This window comes from Pleurodeles waltl, chromosome 1_2 (assembly GCF_031143425.1).
Source record: "Pleurodeles waltl isolate 20211129_DDA chromosome 1_2, aPleWal1.hap1.20221129, whole genome shotgun sequence".
NCBI classification, from domain to species: Eukaryota; Metazoa; Chordata; class Amphibia; order Caudata; family Salamandridae; genus Pleurodeles; species Pleurodeles waltl.
Genome location: NC_090437.1, coordinates 780,750,065 through 780,770,447, shown reverse-complemented (window position 1 = coordinate 780,770,447; position 20,383 = coordinate 780,750,065). Strand labels below are relative to the sequence as shown.

The window sequence follows — 20,383 nt, the reverse complement described above, 5'->3', positions numbered from 1 at the left end:
GGCCTGTGTAAGAATTGTCAGAGCTCCCTATGGGTGGCAAAAGAAATGCTGCAGCCCATAGGGATCTCCTGGAACCCCAATACCCTGGGTACCTCAGTACCATATACTAGGGAATTATAAGGGTGTTCCAGTATGCCAATGTAAATTGGTAAAATTGGTCACTAGCCTGTTAGTGACAATTTGAAAGAAATGAGAGAGCATAACCACTGAGGTTCTGATTAGCAGAGCCTCAGTGAGACAGTTAATCATAACACAGGTAACACATACAGGGCACACTTATGAGCACTGGGGCCCTGGCTGGCAGGGTCCCAGTGACACATACAACTAAAACAACATATATACAGTGAAATATGGGGGTAACATGCCAGGCGAGATGGTACTTTCCTACAAATAGACACTGGGTTTCAATGTATTCATCAAAGGAGAACACTCTCTTGTTGTCTTCTTTTGTTTGTTCCACCTAATTTATTTACCATACGTATAACATCGTGCTGCTGGGTTATTTAGAAGATTGCCTCTAACCCCTAATGTATTTCAGGGTGAGCTTTTTATCAGTGCACTTACATCGATCACAGGAAATTAGCTTGTCAGAAGGTAAAAGAGATACTCTTAAATTTGATCTATGATTTATTTAGACAAGGCGTGGATACCAAAATAGACAAAGTTGCCTTTTATACATATTGTGAATAATGTTTAACACAACTGCTGTTAGATCGGTAGATTTAGTATTCTCATTGTGATTTTAAGGGACCTCAAATAGTATTGTTAATTGTCTAATTAAGTTTATGTAATTACTTGATTATGAATTACGAAAAAATAACTATTTTATAAGCATCACTTATTGATACAAGCATTGACAAAGTCAATAGGTCTCAGCTTGGCAGAGATACTGGCTTTGCCAATGCATATTGCTGATGGCACACCGATGGCTGGCAATCTTGAAATAGGTTTTGTATTGAACAAAACCTATTCCAAGGGTATAAGGCTTCTGTCTAACTCAGTACTCACATGGTGGAATAGTCCTGATGTCTGCTAACTTTCCTCTTCACTTCTCTCCCATCCAACAGTGTTAGCAGCATCCAAAATCTCACTCCAGAAATTTTTCAACAATATCTCAGCATTGTGTAGCACAACAAACCATGCATCTATCTCACTGTGTCTAACAAGTTTTAATAAAAATTCAAGTCTTCTATCACCCTAACACGATAAGCTGAATTGCACACAATTCCACACTACTGTGTACTACTAAGAAACATCTTACGATAATTATGACATAGAATTAAAATATTGGTTTCCGTTTGCTTCATTAAACAACAAACGGAAGACATCTCCAGTGATATCTACAGATGATGCAACATCATTTCCGATGCAATTGAAAACTGAAACAAGGAGCAAAAGACAAGGATATTTTATCATTAAAAAAAACAGAATATAGAGTGTCTTCAAAATTAAAACAATAAAGTGAGGCTATGAACTTCCAAGTCAGGAATAACGTGAGTAGTCAGATTCCTTTATCATTAGCAAATAGACAGCTACTCATTAGAGCTTTACTATGTAAAGGCAGCATGGATAGAGAAGGGTAACAGAGACCTGTGCCTAGTCCAAAAGAAATCTAAATGAAACAGAACATGACCTAAAAATTCCAGATGTGTGTAAAATTAGGACAAATCAAATAAAAGCAATGATTGTGTCAAATTAACTAAAAAGTTCTCAATTAATTAGCGATATGAATCATGAAAAGATTTCAAAGTTCAAATGGTTGTTGCTGTATATTTAGTTTTTAAAGTGAACTGTTGCATTAATTGATGTTTCTGTTTAATGTATGCTGCTTTAGAAAACATGATAATTATTAGTTTTCTACACGCATTCGTCCAACAGTCGATTCATATTTCTTTTCACTGTGTTTAAAAGAAACGTAGTATAACGTTAGTCTCCCGTTTTCATGTGTTGGCTTAAGGCATCCAGACCCTTGACATACTGTATTCTTTTGAACTATTATCATGGAGAGGATTTCCTTTAATGGAACTTTTATCCAATTTCGTCACAAATATTAATGACTGTAAGTTCTTGCTTAAGTATGACTGCCCTACAACAATGGACCCTTCATTTTCATGATTTGGGTTCTAAAATTGCTGTAAAAAGGTGGCATACATTCCTGGCAACTCTGATGAAAGGCTTGATGTAGACAATGATGCCTAGAAGGAGCCACAGGAGTGGAACAACTATCTTGGCATTTTATTGAATAAAATGAGTGATACCTATCTGTCAATGTGCCTTGAAGCAGGTTAAACGCTTTGAACTGGATGTATTAACTTTTCTTGAATTGTTGAATTTATCTTTTACCAGTGGGAAAACGACCTACAAACGTGAACACTGGGCAGTGAAATAACCATCCATTACTGTATTATAAACCAAGTAAATGGCCAAGTTTCTGGCCACCTCTGAAAGCTGTAAACTATCACTTTCATCCAGCAATAAATCACAGGTGGTTTTTAGGTACTTCTTCTTTATTAAAAGAATGGTCTCTACACATTCCACAGACTGCATTCAGCCCATTTTGGGCAGAGCATCACCTGTTACAATTTCTTGTGTTTATCTATCCGTAAACCCCATAGTATTTGAAAAGGATAATTTTGATAGTAGAAAAAGCATGCAATAAATAGATTAAATATAACAATAAACCATACAGCAACAAAAACTTTGCAAGTATACGTTTCTTTTTAAAAATAAAATTTGTTGAACTCAGGATTCAATAAATTATTCTCAAACATTCATATAGGCATACTATGCAAAAGACTGCTTACAATTCCAAGCTTTAAAGTAAAAAAAGACACTACTCCTGTAAAGAACACTCTTACCTGCATAACTCCTTCCTGTACTCATACAAGATGGCAGCAGTGTCCATTTATCTGTTGCGGGGTTATAATATTCTGCTGAGGCCAAATTACATGATCCATCATCACCTCCGACCACGTATAAAAGGCCGTTGACAGCACACACACCTAAATAGGATGAAACAGCAGTTCTATGAATTGTAACATTTGCTTATGTTTGCTCATGAACTGATGATTTGTCGTTCATGTAACAGCTTTTTGCCAGTTTGATCAAAGTCAATCAACATGATGATTTTGAGTCTCATAATTATGCAAAATAGTGCTTGGAGGGTAGGTTTGAGGGGAGGATTAGGTATCCATCACCATTAATTCTACAGAACCAGTGGATCTATAAGAAGGTCAATAAGACAAATATATAATAATAATAATATTAGAACGATATACGGTGTATGTGGAAATTTCTCATTCCCTGAGGTGCACATTTTAAAAGTCGTGGGTGTGCAAATGGGTGCAAAAATCCAGGACATTTTCTTGTAAATACCTACAAAGTTATAAGTTTGAGCATTTATCACATTTCCAATGGCTGGCACCTACCCCTCCCTTTTAAACACACATTTTCCCAACACTAATCATAAACGTACACCTGTGGAAAGTCCTCCATTGGTGTATTTGCACTGACATTTCTCTTTGCAAAATTCCACTATCCTTGAATCTGTGGCTAAAGATGTGCCATAAACAATTGTGAATTATAATCAATCTCTGCAGCATAGTTCTTTAAAAACATTGAGAACTGCTATCCATTTTCATACATGTGTAGTTTAAAAAATATAACTTTACCCCAGGCAAATGTCTGCACATGTTGCTCCTATTGCCTTTGCATAAATAAAATAGCCAAAATATTGTTTTCATTGAATAGTTTCTTCACATTTGTCTGATAAATTAGTTTTTAACTCTGCCTTTCAAAATTAAATTGTTTCAATGTTACAATCTAGATATTCAGATACTAGGTATGCTATTTTATAGTTCTTGTAACGGGGACCATGTAGTAGTATTACTATAATATGTCATGTTAAATCCATTTTAAAGACCACCACTCACTTCCATAAGAGCTGTTGGTGCTAGGGGGACAATGAAGCTCAGAAAAAAAAATAGGAGAATAAAAAAAGCAAAAAGCTCAGAAAGGTCACGTTTTCAGCATTTTCATAAAGATGCACCTGCCCTTACAAGTAAGTGTATCCAGCGGGTGCTAGTTCCACTGATGTGACGCAAGGTTTGTAAAGGAACGTCCCCCACTTCTAACCTGATAAATTTGGTGTGGGGAGGCGTAGGCCATCTCCCAGAACCGTAATTTTCTTACAGGTTTATAAAAGTTAACCCGTGTTTTAAGATAAAAAGGACCACTACCATGCAAATCTTGGTAAGAGTGGCAGAGCACTATGAAAACACTACTCTTTATGTTAGGAAGCCAATGTAGAGTTTTCAGAAGCAGTACTGATGAAGTTTGTGATGGAAGTTGGTAATCCAACCTGGCTACAGTATTAGGCACAATCTGTAAGCAAGGTAGAAGAGCCTCATTTATGGCTACATACAGTACATTGCCATTGTGTAATCGGCTAGTTACAAGTGCCTGCATGATAGTCTTGTGACAGTGCAGAGGGAATCCATTTAAACATTTTTCACAGCATACAAAGAATTCCACAGCAGAAACAGCAAACCACATCTACCTGATGTTTCATGTAGAGCATGCTGTCAATCCGAATGCCAAGATTCTTGGCTTCCTTTTCGGGAGCGGGAGAAGGATCTAGTTTCAGAGGCCCAAATTAACTGCCCTTATCTCCTTAGCCACAGGGATTGTCCGCAATGGATACTATAAGCTGAGTATCATCAGCATTGGACAATATTTCAAATCCAGTTACTATTAAAGCAATTTGTGAGGCACACTCCTACCCGAAAGGGTGTCCTGACGCATAAAGAGGCACAAAGACATCACTGGAGACAGAGTTATGGTAGGTCAAAGGCCCAAACTTTGAGCTTCTTACTGAAGGTTCAGCGAGGGGATCTTCCTGCTAGCGGCCAGTAAGGAGTTCGATAAAAAAGAGAAGGATTACCTCTTATTCTAGTCTCCCTGACAGAATAGTAGGAATCAGTCAAATATAAGTCTTAACCAAGTTGGTGAACATGCAACAGATTAGATCAGAACACCAACAGACCATGAATTATATGATTATGGTTAAACATGGGGTAGCACATGGTTGTAGGGTTGGGCGGAGTACACTTGGTGGGGAGCATGTGGGAAAATAATCAGAAAAAGAGTCTTCACCACTGTTCATATAAAGAATTATATGAAGCTGTGTGGTCCTATTAAATAGGTGTCGCATTGTGGGGTGGGAGTATAACATGGAAGATATCTGATTATAGGTTATAAAAAAGTTATCAAACTTATGTCATGGGATGTAGATGGTCTACGGGTGAAGAAAAGGCAAATGCTTGTCTTTCAACAGCCAAAAGAACTTGGAGCATATGTAGTGGTCTTGCACGAGACACATTTAACAAATGAGGCAGTTAGTTGTAAAACAGAGGAGGATTCAAGAGGCCTTCTTTGCAACTCAACATTATGTAACAAAAGGGGTGGCTATCTTAGTGTCGACTAACTCCGGGTTGCAGGTGACAAGAACAGAGATGGATGGGAAAGGAAGATGATTGATATTAGAGAGCGAGCAAAATTAGCTTGTACTGGATATTACAGCCCTAATATAAATGACCCAGAACCCCTCAGGGGCTTGTTTTGCAAACTGCTGGAGTATAAAGCTCCCATTATATAAGGAGGGGATTTCAACATTTTGTTGGATAATAAGTTAGATCTAGCCCAGGAAAGGAGTTTGTTCTCCTAAAATGACTGCACGTTTGAAGATCGTGCTGAAAGATTTAGGGTTGACAGATATGTGGAGGGAAAAAAGGATAATCAAAGGGTATACACCTTTCATAACTCAAAATATAATCAAAGCTCAAGATTAGACTATTGGTTTCTAGATCATAAAAATATGGGAAAAGTGAGGCATATTAAATACCATCCCACTGCAATTTTGAATCATAAGATAGTTTGATTGGAGCTGGAAGAAGAAGAAATAAGATGAGTACCCGACTGGGGAGGTGGACAATGAAAAAAAGGTATCTTGAGTACCCAGTCTTCACACAATCCCTACAGCTGTATACAAAAGAGTTCTTTGAAATAAAGAGGGATAGCTGTGGGGAAAGGATATTGAGGAACATTTATAAAGCTTATATAAGGGGCATGATTAATAAGTGGGTAAAATATTATAGGAGAGGAGAACGAAAGCTTGAGGATGCTCTGCAGACAGAGATACAGCGACTAGAAAATGTGAACAGCGATATGGATAAATGTAGTCAAGGTGATTGGCTGAATTGGAAAGTAGCTATTTGCAAGCAAGAATATAGGAGGCTTGTAGAAAATAAACAACAAGAGAAATGAGACGCTATCTAGATAGAGCAGTTTGATTATGGCAAGAAAATTGGTAAAATGTTGGCATGGGGTGTGAGAATAGACACCACCAATAATTTTATCAAATGTATCTCCGTGAATTCCATAGTAGACGCTAGGAAGGAGAGGGAGATAGTGCAGCCAAAGGAAATCCGAGAGGCCTTCCAAAGATCAGGATTTATATAAGGACGAAATGCTGATTGATACACAAAGTATTCGAAAGAGATTAGACTCACTGCGATTGCATTTCTCAAAGAACAGAGTACAGTGGAGTTAAGACAGGAGGAAACCGAAGAAATGGTCAGGGAAGCTATAAAAGGAATACACAAGGGGAAGGTGGCTAGTCCAGATGGGATTCTGGGGAAACTCTACAAAATCATGAGTGAGGAGATCTGTTCTGTATTAAAATCATTCTTTAACAGAATATTATTTTCTAGAGCAGCCACCACATTCATGGAACGAGGCAATCATTACTGTAATTTTGAAACCCAATAAAAACCCTCAAAAATGCAAATCCTACCAACCTATTTCATTATATAATATACACATTATAAATGTTTGGCGGGTATAGTGACAAAGAGGATGGGTGGACTAATAAACAAAGTTATTCATCAAGATCAACAAGGTTTCATGAAAGGGCATCAAATGCATAACCTAAATTGCCTGAGTGTAGATGAATTGATGCTATAAATGTCGGATGTTAATACAGCCTTGTGAAGGTGTGAGAATCTGGCTAGAGAGTTTGGGGCAATCTCAAGTTATGCAATCAACAAAGACAACACTGAAATAATGGCTTGGAACTTGGAGATACAGAACAAATTAGTAAAAAAGGAATTGCACTATTTAGATATTCTGGTTAACTGTGAGTTAGACTCAATTGCAGAGGTTGATCTGAAAAAAAGTTCCAGTGGAGATAAATTAAAACTCTCAAAAGTTCACAGAATCTATCCCTGATGGTATGTGGTCTTTTTTTTAAATGAGTAATCTTCCTAAGCTCACTTTCTTATTTAACTGAATCCTGTTAACATCTTCAAGGAAACTAATTCAAAAGATACAGGGCAACATTAATAGTTTTATCTGAGTGTCCAGAGGGGTGAGAATGTCATGGAAGAAGCTGAGGCAGAAGCTTAGGAAGGGAGGCTTGTAGTTAACAGATATTCAATTCTAATTTATAACTTTCCAATTTAAGTCATTTAGGGCTCTTCTAAATACAGCGGTAAACTGGGGCAAAGGGGATATAAACATGATGTTTTGAGCTATGCTAGGATCTCAGGGTGATGTAATTGGTTATCCATATAGGTTTGGAGATCCCAGATACTTAAAAGGATGAGCTGTAGGTTTTAACATCTGCTGTTACCATGTTACCCTTTGGATCAGTCTGTGGAAAACATGGTTACTACCATATTTTTCTGTCTACGCAACAATCTGGGACACGCTCAGCACACCTGAGTGTTTTGGAAGACAGCTTATGTACCCCCTTGTGTACCGCTCGGATTAAAAAATGAGGGGATTGCTGGACGATAACATGTTGAATTCCTAGTAGTAGCTGAGCATGAAGGAAGGGAGGAAAGTTGTCCAAATCGAATACTTACAATTTTCATCGAACATTGAACAGCTCCAGTTGATTTTGAGGCCAGTCTACAGCTCCCAAAGTTCAAGAAGGAAATTGCAAAATGGTATAGACTGCCGTGTCAAGCCAATTAACTAAAGTTAATACCGCCTTATAGAATATGGGAAGGTTGCTTGCCAAGTGACCAGCTGGAGACGTTACGGCAAGTAAGCTTTTGCACTTTTTATGGTGTTGTCAGTCCTGGGGCACTGAAAATAAATAATTTGTTTACACGGTACAGGGGTTATTGGACCCCACAGAAATTATCGGAGGTATCTGGTATTTTTGAGAGACATAGCAAGAAGTGCAACTTGGCTAGATCGAATGATCTGCACATGTTTCTAGAATGCCCTGGTTTAAAAACATTTTGGGAGTACTTAAGTTCAGTGAATACAGAATGGCTGGTAAAGAAATGAAGGTAAACCCCCATTTGATCATGTTTAGAATATTACAGGAGACAGAAGAATAATCTGCCAACTGGAAGGCAAGATACTTAACCTTTTGCTAGATAATAATAGAGAGACATACTATTTGTAGAAAATGGATTGACCTTGACCCTCCTGAACTGGTGGATTGGTTAACACAAGTAAAGAGTGTTTACTTGGTGGACTTAAGAAGTAGAGGATATAAATGCAAAGCCAATTTGTGGTTCCCCTGACTGAATGGTTTAGAGACAGACATGAATGGGTCCAATGATTAATAACACCAATTGTGCTATATTTATTTAGTGCAATGGTCTAGGACCGTGTATGAAAGGAGGAGCCCTACCTCTGTGGCAGTGCTGCATAAACATTTGAAGAGCTTATATTGGTGATTGGGTCAAGATGATAAGGTGATGAGGACCCAAAAAAAGGACTGAATTTGAGTTGTGGCTTTCAGCATCAATGAATGTCCCAGGTCAGATGAGCTCGCCTTTTTGTACTGCTGTTCTGCTCTTACACCTTCAGCAATACAATGCTCTCATAAGCCACACCATTATTCCTTGAGATGACGTTCAGGAAGTATAGTTTTTTTCTGAATAAATAAACCAAAAGACTGTGTTGTGCCATCACAAAATCACCTCACCATGTTTAATCAATACAATTTTCCAACATTTGCAACTTGAGCATTTAAGGAAATGTAAACAGCTTCCAATCGAAGATCTGTTACACACCTGCATTTCTTCGGCACATGTTCATATCCGCAGCCTGTTTCCATTCACCAGCGGCAGGATCATATACTTCAACACTTTTTCTAACCAATGGACCATCATGACCCCCTACTGCATACAGTAAACCATTTAATGCTCCAACACCTACAAAAAATACATCAATTAAAGTTTGTGGATTTATAAAGGTGTCAATGTTGCTAAAAAGTCTGAGATGTGACACAGGCTTACGGTTAGTTTTTACATCCATCTAATCATAATCCCATTGAATTTTTATGGTGTCAAAATACCTCTCCCAAATGTAGTTAGACAGTCAAAATATAAAACAGTTTTAATGTACTTCAAACGACCCTTGCAGACCAGGCAGTAATGGCTAGTCTGTTGAATGCTTCAGTATTTGGCTTTATGGGTTTTCCATTACAGCATAAGTTTCAAGATGCTACACACTGTTATTACCTTGCCACTTTAATCATGGCTCCTGGCTTATTGCTCCTATTTACATGGATAATTTTGCCATAGCCCCTGTGTCCATGGCCCTCCCAGCCCTAGACTATCTAGTCTCCCCCTGCGGCTGCCAAATAATCTGCCTTTGACTATGTCACACAACGAGTCACTTGTAGGGGGACTAACCATATTGCTGCATCCACAATTTGTTGGGTGCCCACATCATCCAAGAACAGCATTCTCAAGTGGTAACCCTGTGCTAGCCAGAAATAAAGGGCGAAAGGGCAGGCGTTTTGCCAGAAAAGAGGGGCTGGGATCTTGTGGCTAAAGATAATTACAGGAAGCCTTACATGCTCATAATTCAAACACACAGTCAGTGTAAAAACCATAGCTTCTTCCACTTCTGCAATTAATCTGGGAGAGCATGATATGTGTTTAAACGATGTCCTACTCAAATACAATGAGTGTTTCGGAGAAACAAAGAAGACGTTCCTGCAGGTGTTCCAGGTTTCAATGGACTGAGTACTCTTGTTTTGGATTCAAGACTTTTGAATAGCCTAAATGCATTTAAAGGCTCTCTACTTTTGATAGGAAGGTAGGCCCATTATAGACTTGAGACTATGTCTTGTCTTACTGTAACCTCACCAAAGAAAATTGCAGGAAGAGGTTAACCTGTAGGCACAATAGTACACCACCACAAAAGGGAATACATAAGCATCTGGTGCAAGACTAACTCCTAAGAGACAATGGACACGCAGCAACTGTCCCGTCCCCCACTCCAAACTGCCCAGATGTCCATAATGTGCTTGGCCCCTTTATAATAGCTTTTGTGATCTTGTTTGTGTCATGTCTTATAAATCGGTGAGGGAAGATGTTCTGAATTAACATTCTGCAGAGCCCTCTCCTCGGGCTATTTTAAAACTATACAACAGAATAATCATTGTGTATCTTTTAATGCATGCATGCAATTTCAAAAGGTTCTTCTTAAATATAGTATATTATGTGCATGTTAAATAACAGATGGCCTATGGTTACTTGGGCTATACCCACAAAAAGAAGTAACACATTTTATAATAATGATTATTTGTAGATTGGTGAAATGGATTTTACATGTCATTTAATTACCTGCTCCACTGCGTCTCGTATTCATTTCCACAATGTAAGTCCATTCATTTGCACTTGGGTTGTAACATTCAACTGTGCTAAGACACTGACGCGAGGCTCCATCATAGCCACCCACAGCATACAGCATTCCTGTGTGTAAGAAGAAAGACATGTCAGTGTGCTACAGGCCAGCTAAAAATTCGACATAGCATTTCTTATTGAATTTAAAACTCCTCTCCAATATCCTTAAATATATAAAGATAGTTGAGTGTATCTGTGTGTGATATTGATCAATACTAAATTATTTGGCAATGGAAATATATGATAATATAAAGGGTAAAGTACACCCGCTGTACATTATAAGTATATTGCAAGTCACCGAGGAGTTCCATGACATATAGAGAAACAAGGCAGAAGGCTGAGTTACATTATAAGGTAATGGAACTCCAAGTTGACTTACAATATACTTATCATGTACACAAGGGGGCACAATATCCCATATAATACATGGTCAAGCTTTCACCTTTACCACAAACCTCTTTTAAAACCTTGTTGTGTAGCTCTTTTATATGAAAGAGCGAGCATGTTTGCAAACATGAAGAATAAAAATAAAACTTCTGGTGCAAAATTGAACACAGCAAAAACCTGTTATAGCTCAGTTAAAAAAAAAAGCTGCACTAGCTCAGAATGAGAAGAAACATGCAGAAATATTCCAGCTTTTCTCTAGCTAAGGAGTGCACTAAATAAATATATTATCTGTGCTTGCCACTGTAAGCTATTTAAATAGAGCAGAAGAAAGAAGAGCAACCTTCCATCTTCATTGCTTTCAACAGCTGCTTTAAAGATGATCCGTGACCTGGCCTGTCTTTCACTAGGGCTGCTGGCTCTGGCAGCAGTCCTTGTGACGTCAGAACTTGACTGTAATAACTTATAATAGTTGAGTTCTGACATCCTTTTTTGTATAATCAGCAACTGGGTGCGTCACAAATCACTTATTACAAAACAAAACAGAGACTGCTGTTTATACCGGGATTACAGGATCCCATGTATTGATCCAATACTCTCACAAGAGTCATATTGTGTGGATTATTAACATAAAAGTGTTTTGAACTGGCCTGTTTAATAACTGGCAGTGCAAATCCATTGTAACTAAAAGTTTGAGCAGAGAAAAAGTGCAGACACAAGAACCTGGAAAGAAACACGATTCTGAGTAGGATGTGATACAATGGAAGAACAAGTCAGTAAAAAGCAGTAGATTAGAGTAAAAGTTTACAGAATAGACCTAATTGTGCACATTTTGGGGAAGGCATTGACACTCCAGAACAGGAATGTAGGGAATTAAAGACAATTAAATGAGCAGATTTTAGTAACCTTCTTTTCATAGTATGAATGTTAGTCCATGGACTTCCCTTGAGTAATTTGAGAGCAGGATAGGCATGGATAGAAATGCAGATCTAAGTGTATGCACTCTTTCCTTTTTGTCCCACTGCAAGCACATGACCAGTTATAGGCTTCCATCTATCACCATCATCTATCACACAACACAAGAGATAAGGGTCTGGTTCTCTCACCCTTGCTGTGGTAGGTGACCATCCACACTATTCACAGGACCCAGCCACGCGATTTATCAACATTACTTTCATAAAAACATCAGTAGATTTTGTGGGTGCTCTCTTCCAGGTTTACTGCTCTCTAATTATTAATGCCCCAAGTCTGTTCGATACACTGAGACAGACATGGGAGGTGTAAGTTGGGAAATGGATGCCACAGAATGGAGGGAACCAAACATAGCCTCCAGAGTGTTGGCCATTTCCACCCGCTTTCAAATGATCCAACTAAAGTACATTCACTTGACTTACATTACCCCTATAAGACTCAATCGAGCTGACAGAATTCCCCAGGCTGCCTGTTTCCACCATTCTGCACCCGACACAGACTTTTACCATGTGGTTTCGTCCGGCCCTGTGATAGTTCGCTGCTGCCAGACGATAACACTAGAACTCTCTCAGGTACCTGACCGATCCTTGTATCTTACCCACAGAGTGGCCCCTCTGGGCTTACTAGATGATCTTGGTGGCCCAGGGTTAGAGAAGACGTTCATTAGGGTTGCTTCTCCGATTGCCAAGCAGGATATTGCCCTGAGATGGAATTCCTCGCAGGCCTCCTCATTGGCAGAGTGGATGGTGGGGGACGACTGGTGTGCCCAACAAGTGTTAACTATTTTTATTGCATGAGACTGCCTGCAGAAGCATGGGAAGATATGGGGGCGATGGTGGGTGTATTATGGATTGGATTTGTAAAATCAGAATTGTATCTATTTGTAATGTGGCACTACTGGTGCTATGTCTACTGTTTGTTGAGGTTTTGGAAACAATAAAGCTTGTTTAGAAAAAAAAAACATCAGCACATTTTGATTTTTTCATCACACCGGCTCTAGGGTACCCATATCATATTCTCATCTTTTGGCACAGACTTTACGGAATTGGCCACATAATGAACCGTAATAATATAATAAAATACTCACCATTCAATACTGAGTGACATTATGTAATATTTTTCATAAATAACACCTCACTTTAATGTTACATGAAAGGGTTAAATACATTCAACTATAAGGGGCAATACATGACTCTCCAATATGATACATCTGTCCACTTATGCATATATAAGGAGAAAACCAATTCAATTTTAAGAGCATTAACCAGAAGCTGCTGTTGCATGTACCACTGATATAAATATAATCTGCCATTAGAAAGTACATAATTTAGTTTGAGGTAAAAAAGCATGTTAAGTTTGCAGTTATTTTGACTTAGTGTGTTGGGTATCTCAGCACAAAAACTGGTAAAGGTAGTGAGGCAAAGGTGAACATATTTTCTCACACTTGCATTAAAATCTGTAAGCAAGGAAAGAGGCAGGATGATTGTTGTTACTGTCCCTAATGCACTGTGTTTTCCTACTTACTTTATGTTGTTCCAAACAAAAGTGAAGAACTGAGAAACTGATGAAGGGGAGCTGCTGTTACATACACCTTTCAATATCTGTGCATGGATACATACCTTCCATCGGCTACTACTTCACTAGGCAACCAGCCATAGAAATGTTTTTCCTGTACTTGAGTTGCTCATTGCCTGCTAGAGACCTTTATGCACCATCAGAACGTGGTAGGTGTTCTGTTTGCAGAAAGACAAGTGCATTATAGTCAACACTCTACTCATAATGGTGGACAGAACGTAAACCACTTTTGAGGTACACTATGTGGCAAAAATGTAAAATCTTTAGTAGTTTTTGAAGTGATCTTTAGGACCAATGTGAAGTTTGCAAGGGCTTCTGGGTAAAATTACCTGGTGGGAGCCATGCAAGTCATGCCTCCCTCGACTCTCCTGGTTGTCTAGTTTTGAAAAATGTGCAAGTTTGCTAGGTTTTCTTAGGTGCCAGCTGAGCTAGGACCCAAAATCCACAAATATCCACATTGCAAAAAAAGGGTCTATTTTCAATGCAAAAATGTGATGTGCCCACCATGCTACGACGTTTGTGTCCCTTTCATGTAGCAGACACTAGACCTAACCACACAAGTAAGGTACCATTTTTGTTGTGAGACTTGAGGGAATACTCAGTGGTATTAAATATGTGGCTCCCCACAGATTTCAGAACTTTTCATCAATGAAATATGAGGAAAATGTGTGTTTTTGCCGAAGTTTGAGGTTTGCATGGGACTCTGGGTAAAATAACCAGGTGACAGCCATGGAAGTCACCTCACCCTCAATTGCCTTTGGTGCCTAGTGTCTAAACCTGTACAGGTTTGCTATATTTCCCTATGTGCCAGCTGAGCTAGGGACAAAAATCTGTCACTGCAAAAAAGTGTTGTTTTTCAGTGGAAAAATGTGATGTGTCCATGTTGCCCTTGGCCCATTTCCTCTTGCGGGCATTCGGTCTACCCACAAAAATGAGGTACCTATTTTATCGGGAGACTTGAGAGAATGCTAGGTGGAAGAACGTTTGTGGGACCCCACCTATTCTAGAATTGTCTATCACAGAAATATGAGGGAATGTGTTTTTGAGTCAAAGTTTGAAGCTTGCAAGTGATTCTGGGTAAAAAAATCTAGTAAGAGTTACACAAGTCACCCCACCCTGAATTACCATAGATGGCTTTAAAAAAAAAATACAGGTTTGCTGGGTCTTCTAGGTGCCGTCTGAACTACGGCCCAAAATACATAGCTACCCACTTTGAAAAAAAGGGTCAGTTGTCCATGGGAAAATGTGGGGATATTAGCACAACAAACCTTTTGTTGAGATCATTTACAGGGGAAAAAAGGATACTTTGTGCAAAGCACTTTTTTCCTCTTTATCACAAAAAAAACTCAAAATGTAGCTACATTTTACATATTTTCACAGTCTCTTCCAGGGTAAACCACAAACCCTGGATACCTTAAGAATCCCTAGGATGTTGGGAAAAGAAGCCACAAATTTGGCATGGTTACCTTATGTGGACCAAAGGTTATGGAGGTCTAAGCATGAACTACCTCAACACCCCAAAAAAGGGCTCAGCAAGGGGCGAAAGGAGGGGCAGGGGCAGCAATAAAGGGATTAACCAAGGGCCAGATGTATTTAACTTTTTAGCAGTCATAAGCCCTCAGCTACCCCAAAGAAGACGGTTTGTGACGGCTAAACAATTATTTAGGATGTACTAAACCCATGTTAGGAGTAGGTAAAGTTTTACGAACTCCTAATGGTTTTAAAATGTGCACCAATTCAGTATTTGGAAAGGGTACGTTTTGCGTGTCACTCCAAATACTGAATTAGTACCCTACATATCAGTGGTTTGTGACTGTAATGCCATTGTTAAGTTACCGAAGCCTTGAGGACCTTCTCCTGCTCTGATACCAGAGATATACTGTTGTCCTCAGAGAACAACAGCTTTCATCATCTGCTCCTGTTAGTACCTTGATGGGCCATGGTTTAGACATGGAAGATCATCCATTATCATTCTGACTATTTTGCCATTCTACCACATCATCTCAGGGTATGTGTATCAGGAGTGAGAGGAGAAGTTACCAATGTGCAGCCTCTTAAATGTTATTTTCTTTAAAAGTTCTTAAAATACCAATTCATTTTACTGTTTTCATACAGATAACTCTGGCACAGTGAAACAGTATAAACATGTATGTAATTTAATTAAGAGATTAAATATGCATAGGGTGCTAAATGAAACAGAAAAGAGTAGTAGTGGCAAGAAATATGAACACATTTTCTCAATCTCACTTTAAGAGCTGAACAGAGATTAGCAGTGGCAGTTATTCATAGGCAATGTTAATAATAATATAACCACAGGGAAAAAAAAACAGGTTACCAGTCTATGGGACTAACTTACTCCTTACAATGGCTTTCTACCAACTAGTCTGGGTTGCCTTCACACCCTAGCATATCTTGAGCTCCCCTCACCCCCTACATTGAATTCTATGATGAAAGTGGATCAATGAGCAGCATGAGCACTTTCATCACTGTTGATGAGTGGACCACCATGTTTTCATTCTCTTTTGTCCAGCATTCTCTTTTTCTCTTTTGCTTTTCAAAAAAAAAAAAAAAAAAAAAATATATATATATATATGTACATGTATATATATATATATATATATATATATATATATATATATATATATATACACACACACACATATACACACACACACACATACATATATATATATATATATATATATATGGATTTTTTTGTTTGCTAATAACTTTGGTATTATTCGACTAATGAATGATTTCATGAAACTTTCCCACAATGTGCTCTTTTTTGCCTCGCTACCTGAATGTTTTGGGGTGATACGTCAAGTAGGGGGTGAGAAAAAGGGGTAGGTCCTAACATACAAAAACCCCATGCAATTTTCATAAACATTTTTGGAACGCGCTACTGCCCAAGTAACTGAACGGAAATACACCAACTTCGGCAGGAAGCTAAATCATAGTCCATAAAGCATGCTTTTTGTGATTTGGTGTGAATCCGTTCAATAGTTTTTCAGAAATTAAGGTTGAAAATAAGGTTGAAAAATATTTGTATATCTGGATGGTTGAGTTTGAGGGACTCTCGCAAAAGTCCAGTGAGCACAACTTCAAAAAATTGAGCCCTCTGATTTGGCCTAGGGGCTTTTCTCCCCTTGAACCACCACATTCCTGCGTGAATGATGGTCCCACAGGAGCGAGCACTCTGATTGGCTCTCCACAACATGAAAGCAAATGTGGTGAAGGTCATTACAGTGTTCGGGTGGGGGTTGGGCCTCCCAGGAGCCTCTGCTCTCCAAGCTGATTAAGGCCCTGGGAAACCCATTCCCAGTCATGGGGCTTTGCTAGTCATGGATGTTTGTGTGTCACAAGTACACCAGCAGTTTAAAGTCTCTGGTGAGACATCCTATTGACCGGACCCATGCCCAGGTGGGTTCTCAGAGACATCAGGTTGCCCTTTTATCAGCTCTAACATTCAGAGAGAACAGCTAATCATGAGATTTACTCTGTGCCATCCATGGTTACTTCTCATAGGTGAAATAGACATATGGATGGCAATTAGACTTCATGGAATTCATAGATTTGAATAGTATATGATAGATACTCAGAGGTGGAGGGCGCCCGATCTGAACATTTTGCTCGCACTGTGGTGGGATTTCGTCCCCCAGCACTCACCTTATCCTAACCTTTGCTCTGCTCCCACAGAGGAAGGGCTGGCCTTACCTGAAGTCTCCATGCGCTATTTAAAGCGTTAACAATCCCTTACCGCAGGATGCCCAATCTTGACATCTAGTTCATGCTCGGGTGGGACTTCGTTCCCAAGCACTCATCTGGAGACCTTTGCTCTCCCTCCAGGGAGGAAAGTTTGCCCTGACCTGCAGTCTCCACACACTATTTAGATCACTGACGATCCCGCGCAGCAGGATGACCAATTTGGACATTTGGCTCATGCTGGGGTGGGACTTCGTCCCCCAGCACTCACCTTACCCTGACCTTTGCTCTGCTCCCAGGTAGGAGGGGCTGACCTGACCTTAGTCTCCATGCGCTATTTAAAGCGCAGGTAATCTTGTGCTGCAGGATGCCTGACCTGGACATTTGGCTCTTGCTGGGGTGGCATTTCGTCCCCCAGCACTCACCTTGCCCTGACCTTTGCTCTGACCTCAGGGAGGAGGGGCTGGCCTGACCTGCAGTCTCCATTCAGTAATTAAAACGCCAACAATCCTGCACCACGCGATGCCCTCTCTGGGCATGTGGCTCGTGCTGGGGTGGGACTTCGTCCCCCAGCACTCACCTTGCCCTGACCTTTGCTCTGCCCCCAGAGAGAAAGGGCTGGCCTGACCTGCAGTCTCCACGCACTATTTAAGGCACCAACAGGTCCGCGCTGCAGGACACCCAATCTGGACATTTGGCTCGTGCTGGGGTGGGACTTCATCCCCCAGCACTCACCTTGCCCGGACCTGTTCTCTGTCCCCAGGGAGGAGGGGCTGGTCTGACCTGCAGTCTCCATGCACTATTTAAAGAGTCGACAATCCTGCACCGTGGGATACCCAATCTGGATATTTGGCTCATGCAGGGGTGCTACTTAGTCTCCCAGCACTCACCCTGCCCTGACCTTTGCTCTGCCCCAAGAGTCCTGCAGTCTCCACGTGCTATTTAAAGTACCAACAATCCTGTGCCGTGGGAAGAACCCGGGCAAAGATTGGGTCAAGAGCAGGCCTGTCTGCACCCATCGGAGCCTGGAGGAGGCTGGGCTGGGCCCCGCCTCTGACATCTGTTGCCTTGGGCCCTTCAGTGGTACTGTAAGTTACTTGCTCTTACTGCTTGAGACTTAAGTGTAGCCTAGTATTCAAAGATTGGGGAAAAAGAAGGCCAAAGGGAGTCCATAAGGGGTGATAAAAGTCAAATAATGATTAACCAATAATGCAGCCAAAAACTGCATGATAGAAAATATTGATAATCTCACTGAGGAGGTCAAAACACTACTAATTAAGGAGACGTTGCCTAGCGGTACTGAAAGGGCTACCAAGGTTCCAGAGATATTTATAAAGAAAAAAAGGGAAACATAGTGCCCACTGATTTGAGGGATCAGCAACAAGCTCTGCTTGTGTCCTCAAATTGTGCAACAGTGGCGACCCTGAACTTGAATGACACTGGATCTGGGACAGAGGCAGCTGTTTCAGTCTCAATGGAGTGCACATCTCTAAGTGAGATGAGAGAGGACTCAAAGAGAGGGAGCACATTTTGAAGTTGAGGTTGAGTGCTCAAATCAAATTTACCCCACTGTTGTTGACAGAGAATGAGAATGACGAGAATGGAAGCTCTGACAAGAATACGCAACGAAGTAACAATTCTAAATCTAACACAAATGAAGTCTGTATTAATTGTAAATGCTGGAGCGAGGTAAACAAATTGAATTGACAAATGTGAGAATACAATTGGGAAAAGATATAAAGTGCTTATCCCTCCGATAATAGGGAACAAGGCTGGGGAAACAGATTTGCACAGAGGTCCAAGAGAGGAGTATGCAAACTTGGGGGATAGTGGTAATAAATTATTAAAGCAGACTAGTAGACCACTACACATTAATTTGAGAGCATACATGGGGAGATAACGGGCTCAGACGCATCCCAGACTAAGCAACTTGCGTTCCCATGTACATGAGTAGAGGGTAAATATAGATCCCACCATGCAGTTATGCAATGTTATGCAATGATTACCAGAGCTTTAATACACCAATACACCAGGGGCTGAAGCAAAATAACGCAATAGTCAAGATACAGACACCCTTAGGAAACTGGCATTTAGGGCAGAAATTAACGCTTAGCGAGAGGGGAGACACCCCGGCGAATGAAGTAATGGACTGCTCCCACTCTAGGTTTCAATAGCCGACAGGGTGCCACGGGGAAAAAGATCTACATGTTGAATGTTCCTAAATTGGCACAAAGTGCTTGAGAGACCAGAAAGTCCCTGGTTAACAAAGTTAGATACTGGATTTGGCAGGTTAGACACTGTAGATCATTTATTAGATCAGACTTTTGAGCTGTTTGGCACTGCCATTATAACGACAGGAATGACTAATTAATCTGCGATCTATTTGATGAATCACTTCGGGTTGGTCTGGTAATCCTAGACCAATGAACACTTCCCCGAACAGCTCCAAGATTCAGTTTAAATTTAATTAACCAGATGAGAGCAGGCAACCTAAGGATAAAGCAACCACCCCCTCGGTACCTTTCTTAGAAACTGTTGGCCAAGGGACTTTAGTTGACAACAAGCTACGAGGACTGCTCCTATTGAGGGAGTTTGACCAGAGGACGGATTGTCACCCCAGAGTTTAAAAACTGTAGATGGGGGTGAGGGCTCGGCATTTAATATTATTACATACTCAGGGCCACTTAATAACCTAATAGCAGCTGATTCCGAGAGAGGGCAATTCCTGGCACTATCAACCTCAAGGATTAAACAAGAAACTTCCAAGCAGAAGATAGTCTCTTGGAATTTAGCAGACTGAAAACTAAGATAAATAGTTTAGAGTGGGGACATTTTCTTGACTCACTCCATATTTGTTTTATGCAAGAAACATGGGCCAACCAGCCAGTTTACGGAGTGTAGTTTTTTCATTATAGTATTGAAGCTCATCCTTCCCCCCTCAGGTAGACCAGGTTTAGTTATTTCGGTTCAGTCATCGTTGAATTGTACCATCAGACAGGTAGATATTAAATCTGTAGATATACTAGGGC

General features: G+C 40.1%; 1 protein-coding gene across 1 annotated transcript in view; it reads right to left on the bottom strand.

The window, feature by feature from the left end:
- KLHL2 (kelch like family member 2) overlaps window positions 1-20,383 on the bottom strand; it is a 382,747-nt gene that overhangs the window by 18,974 nt on the left and 343,390 nt on the right. Inside the window, exons 12-14 of the mRNA XM_069243918.1 lie at window positions 10,659-10,787; window positions 9,096-9,236; window positions 2,859-3,002 (exon numbers count right to left, since the gene is read on the bottom strand). Of these exons, the coding sequence (XP_069100019.1) occupies window positions 2,859-3,002; window positions 9,096-9,236; window positions 10,659-10,787 (414 nt within the window). The remainder of the gene's footprint in view (window positions 1-2,858; window positions 3,003-9,095; window positions 9,237-10,658; window positions 10,788-20,383) is intronic.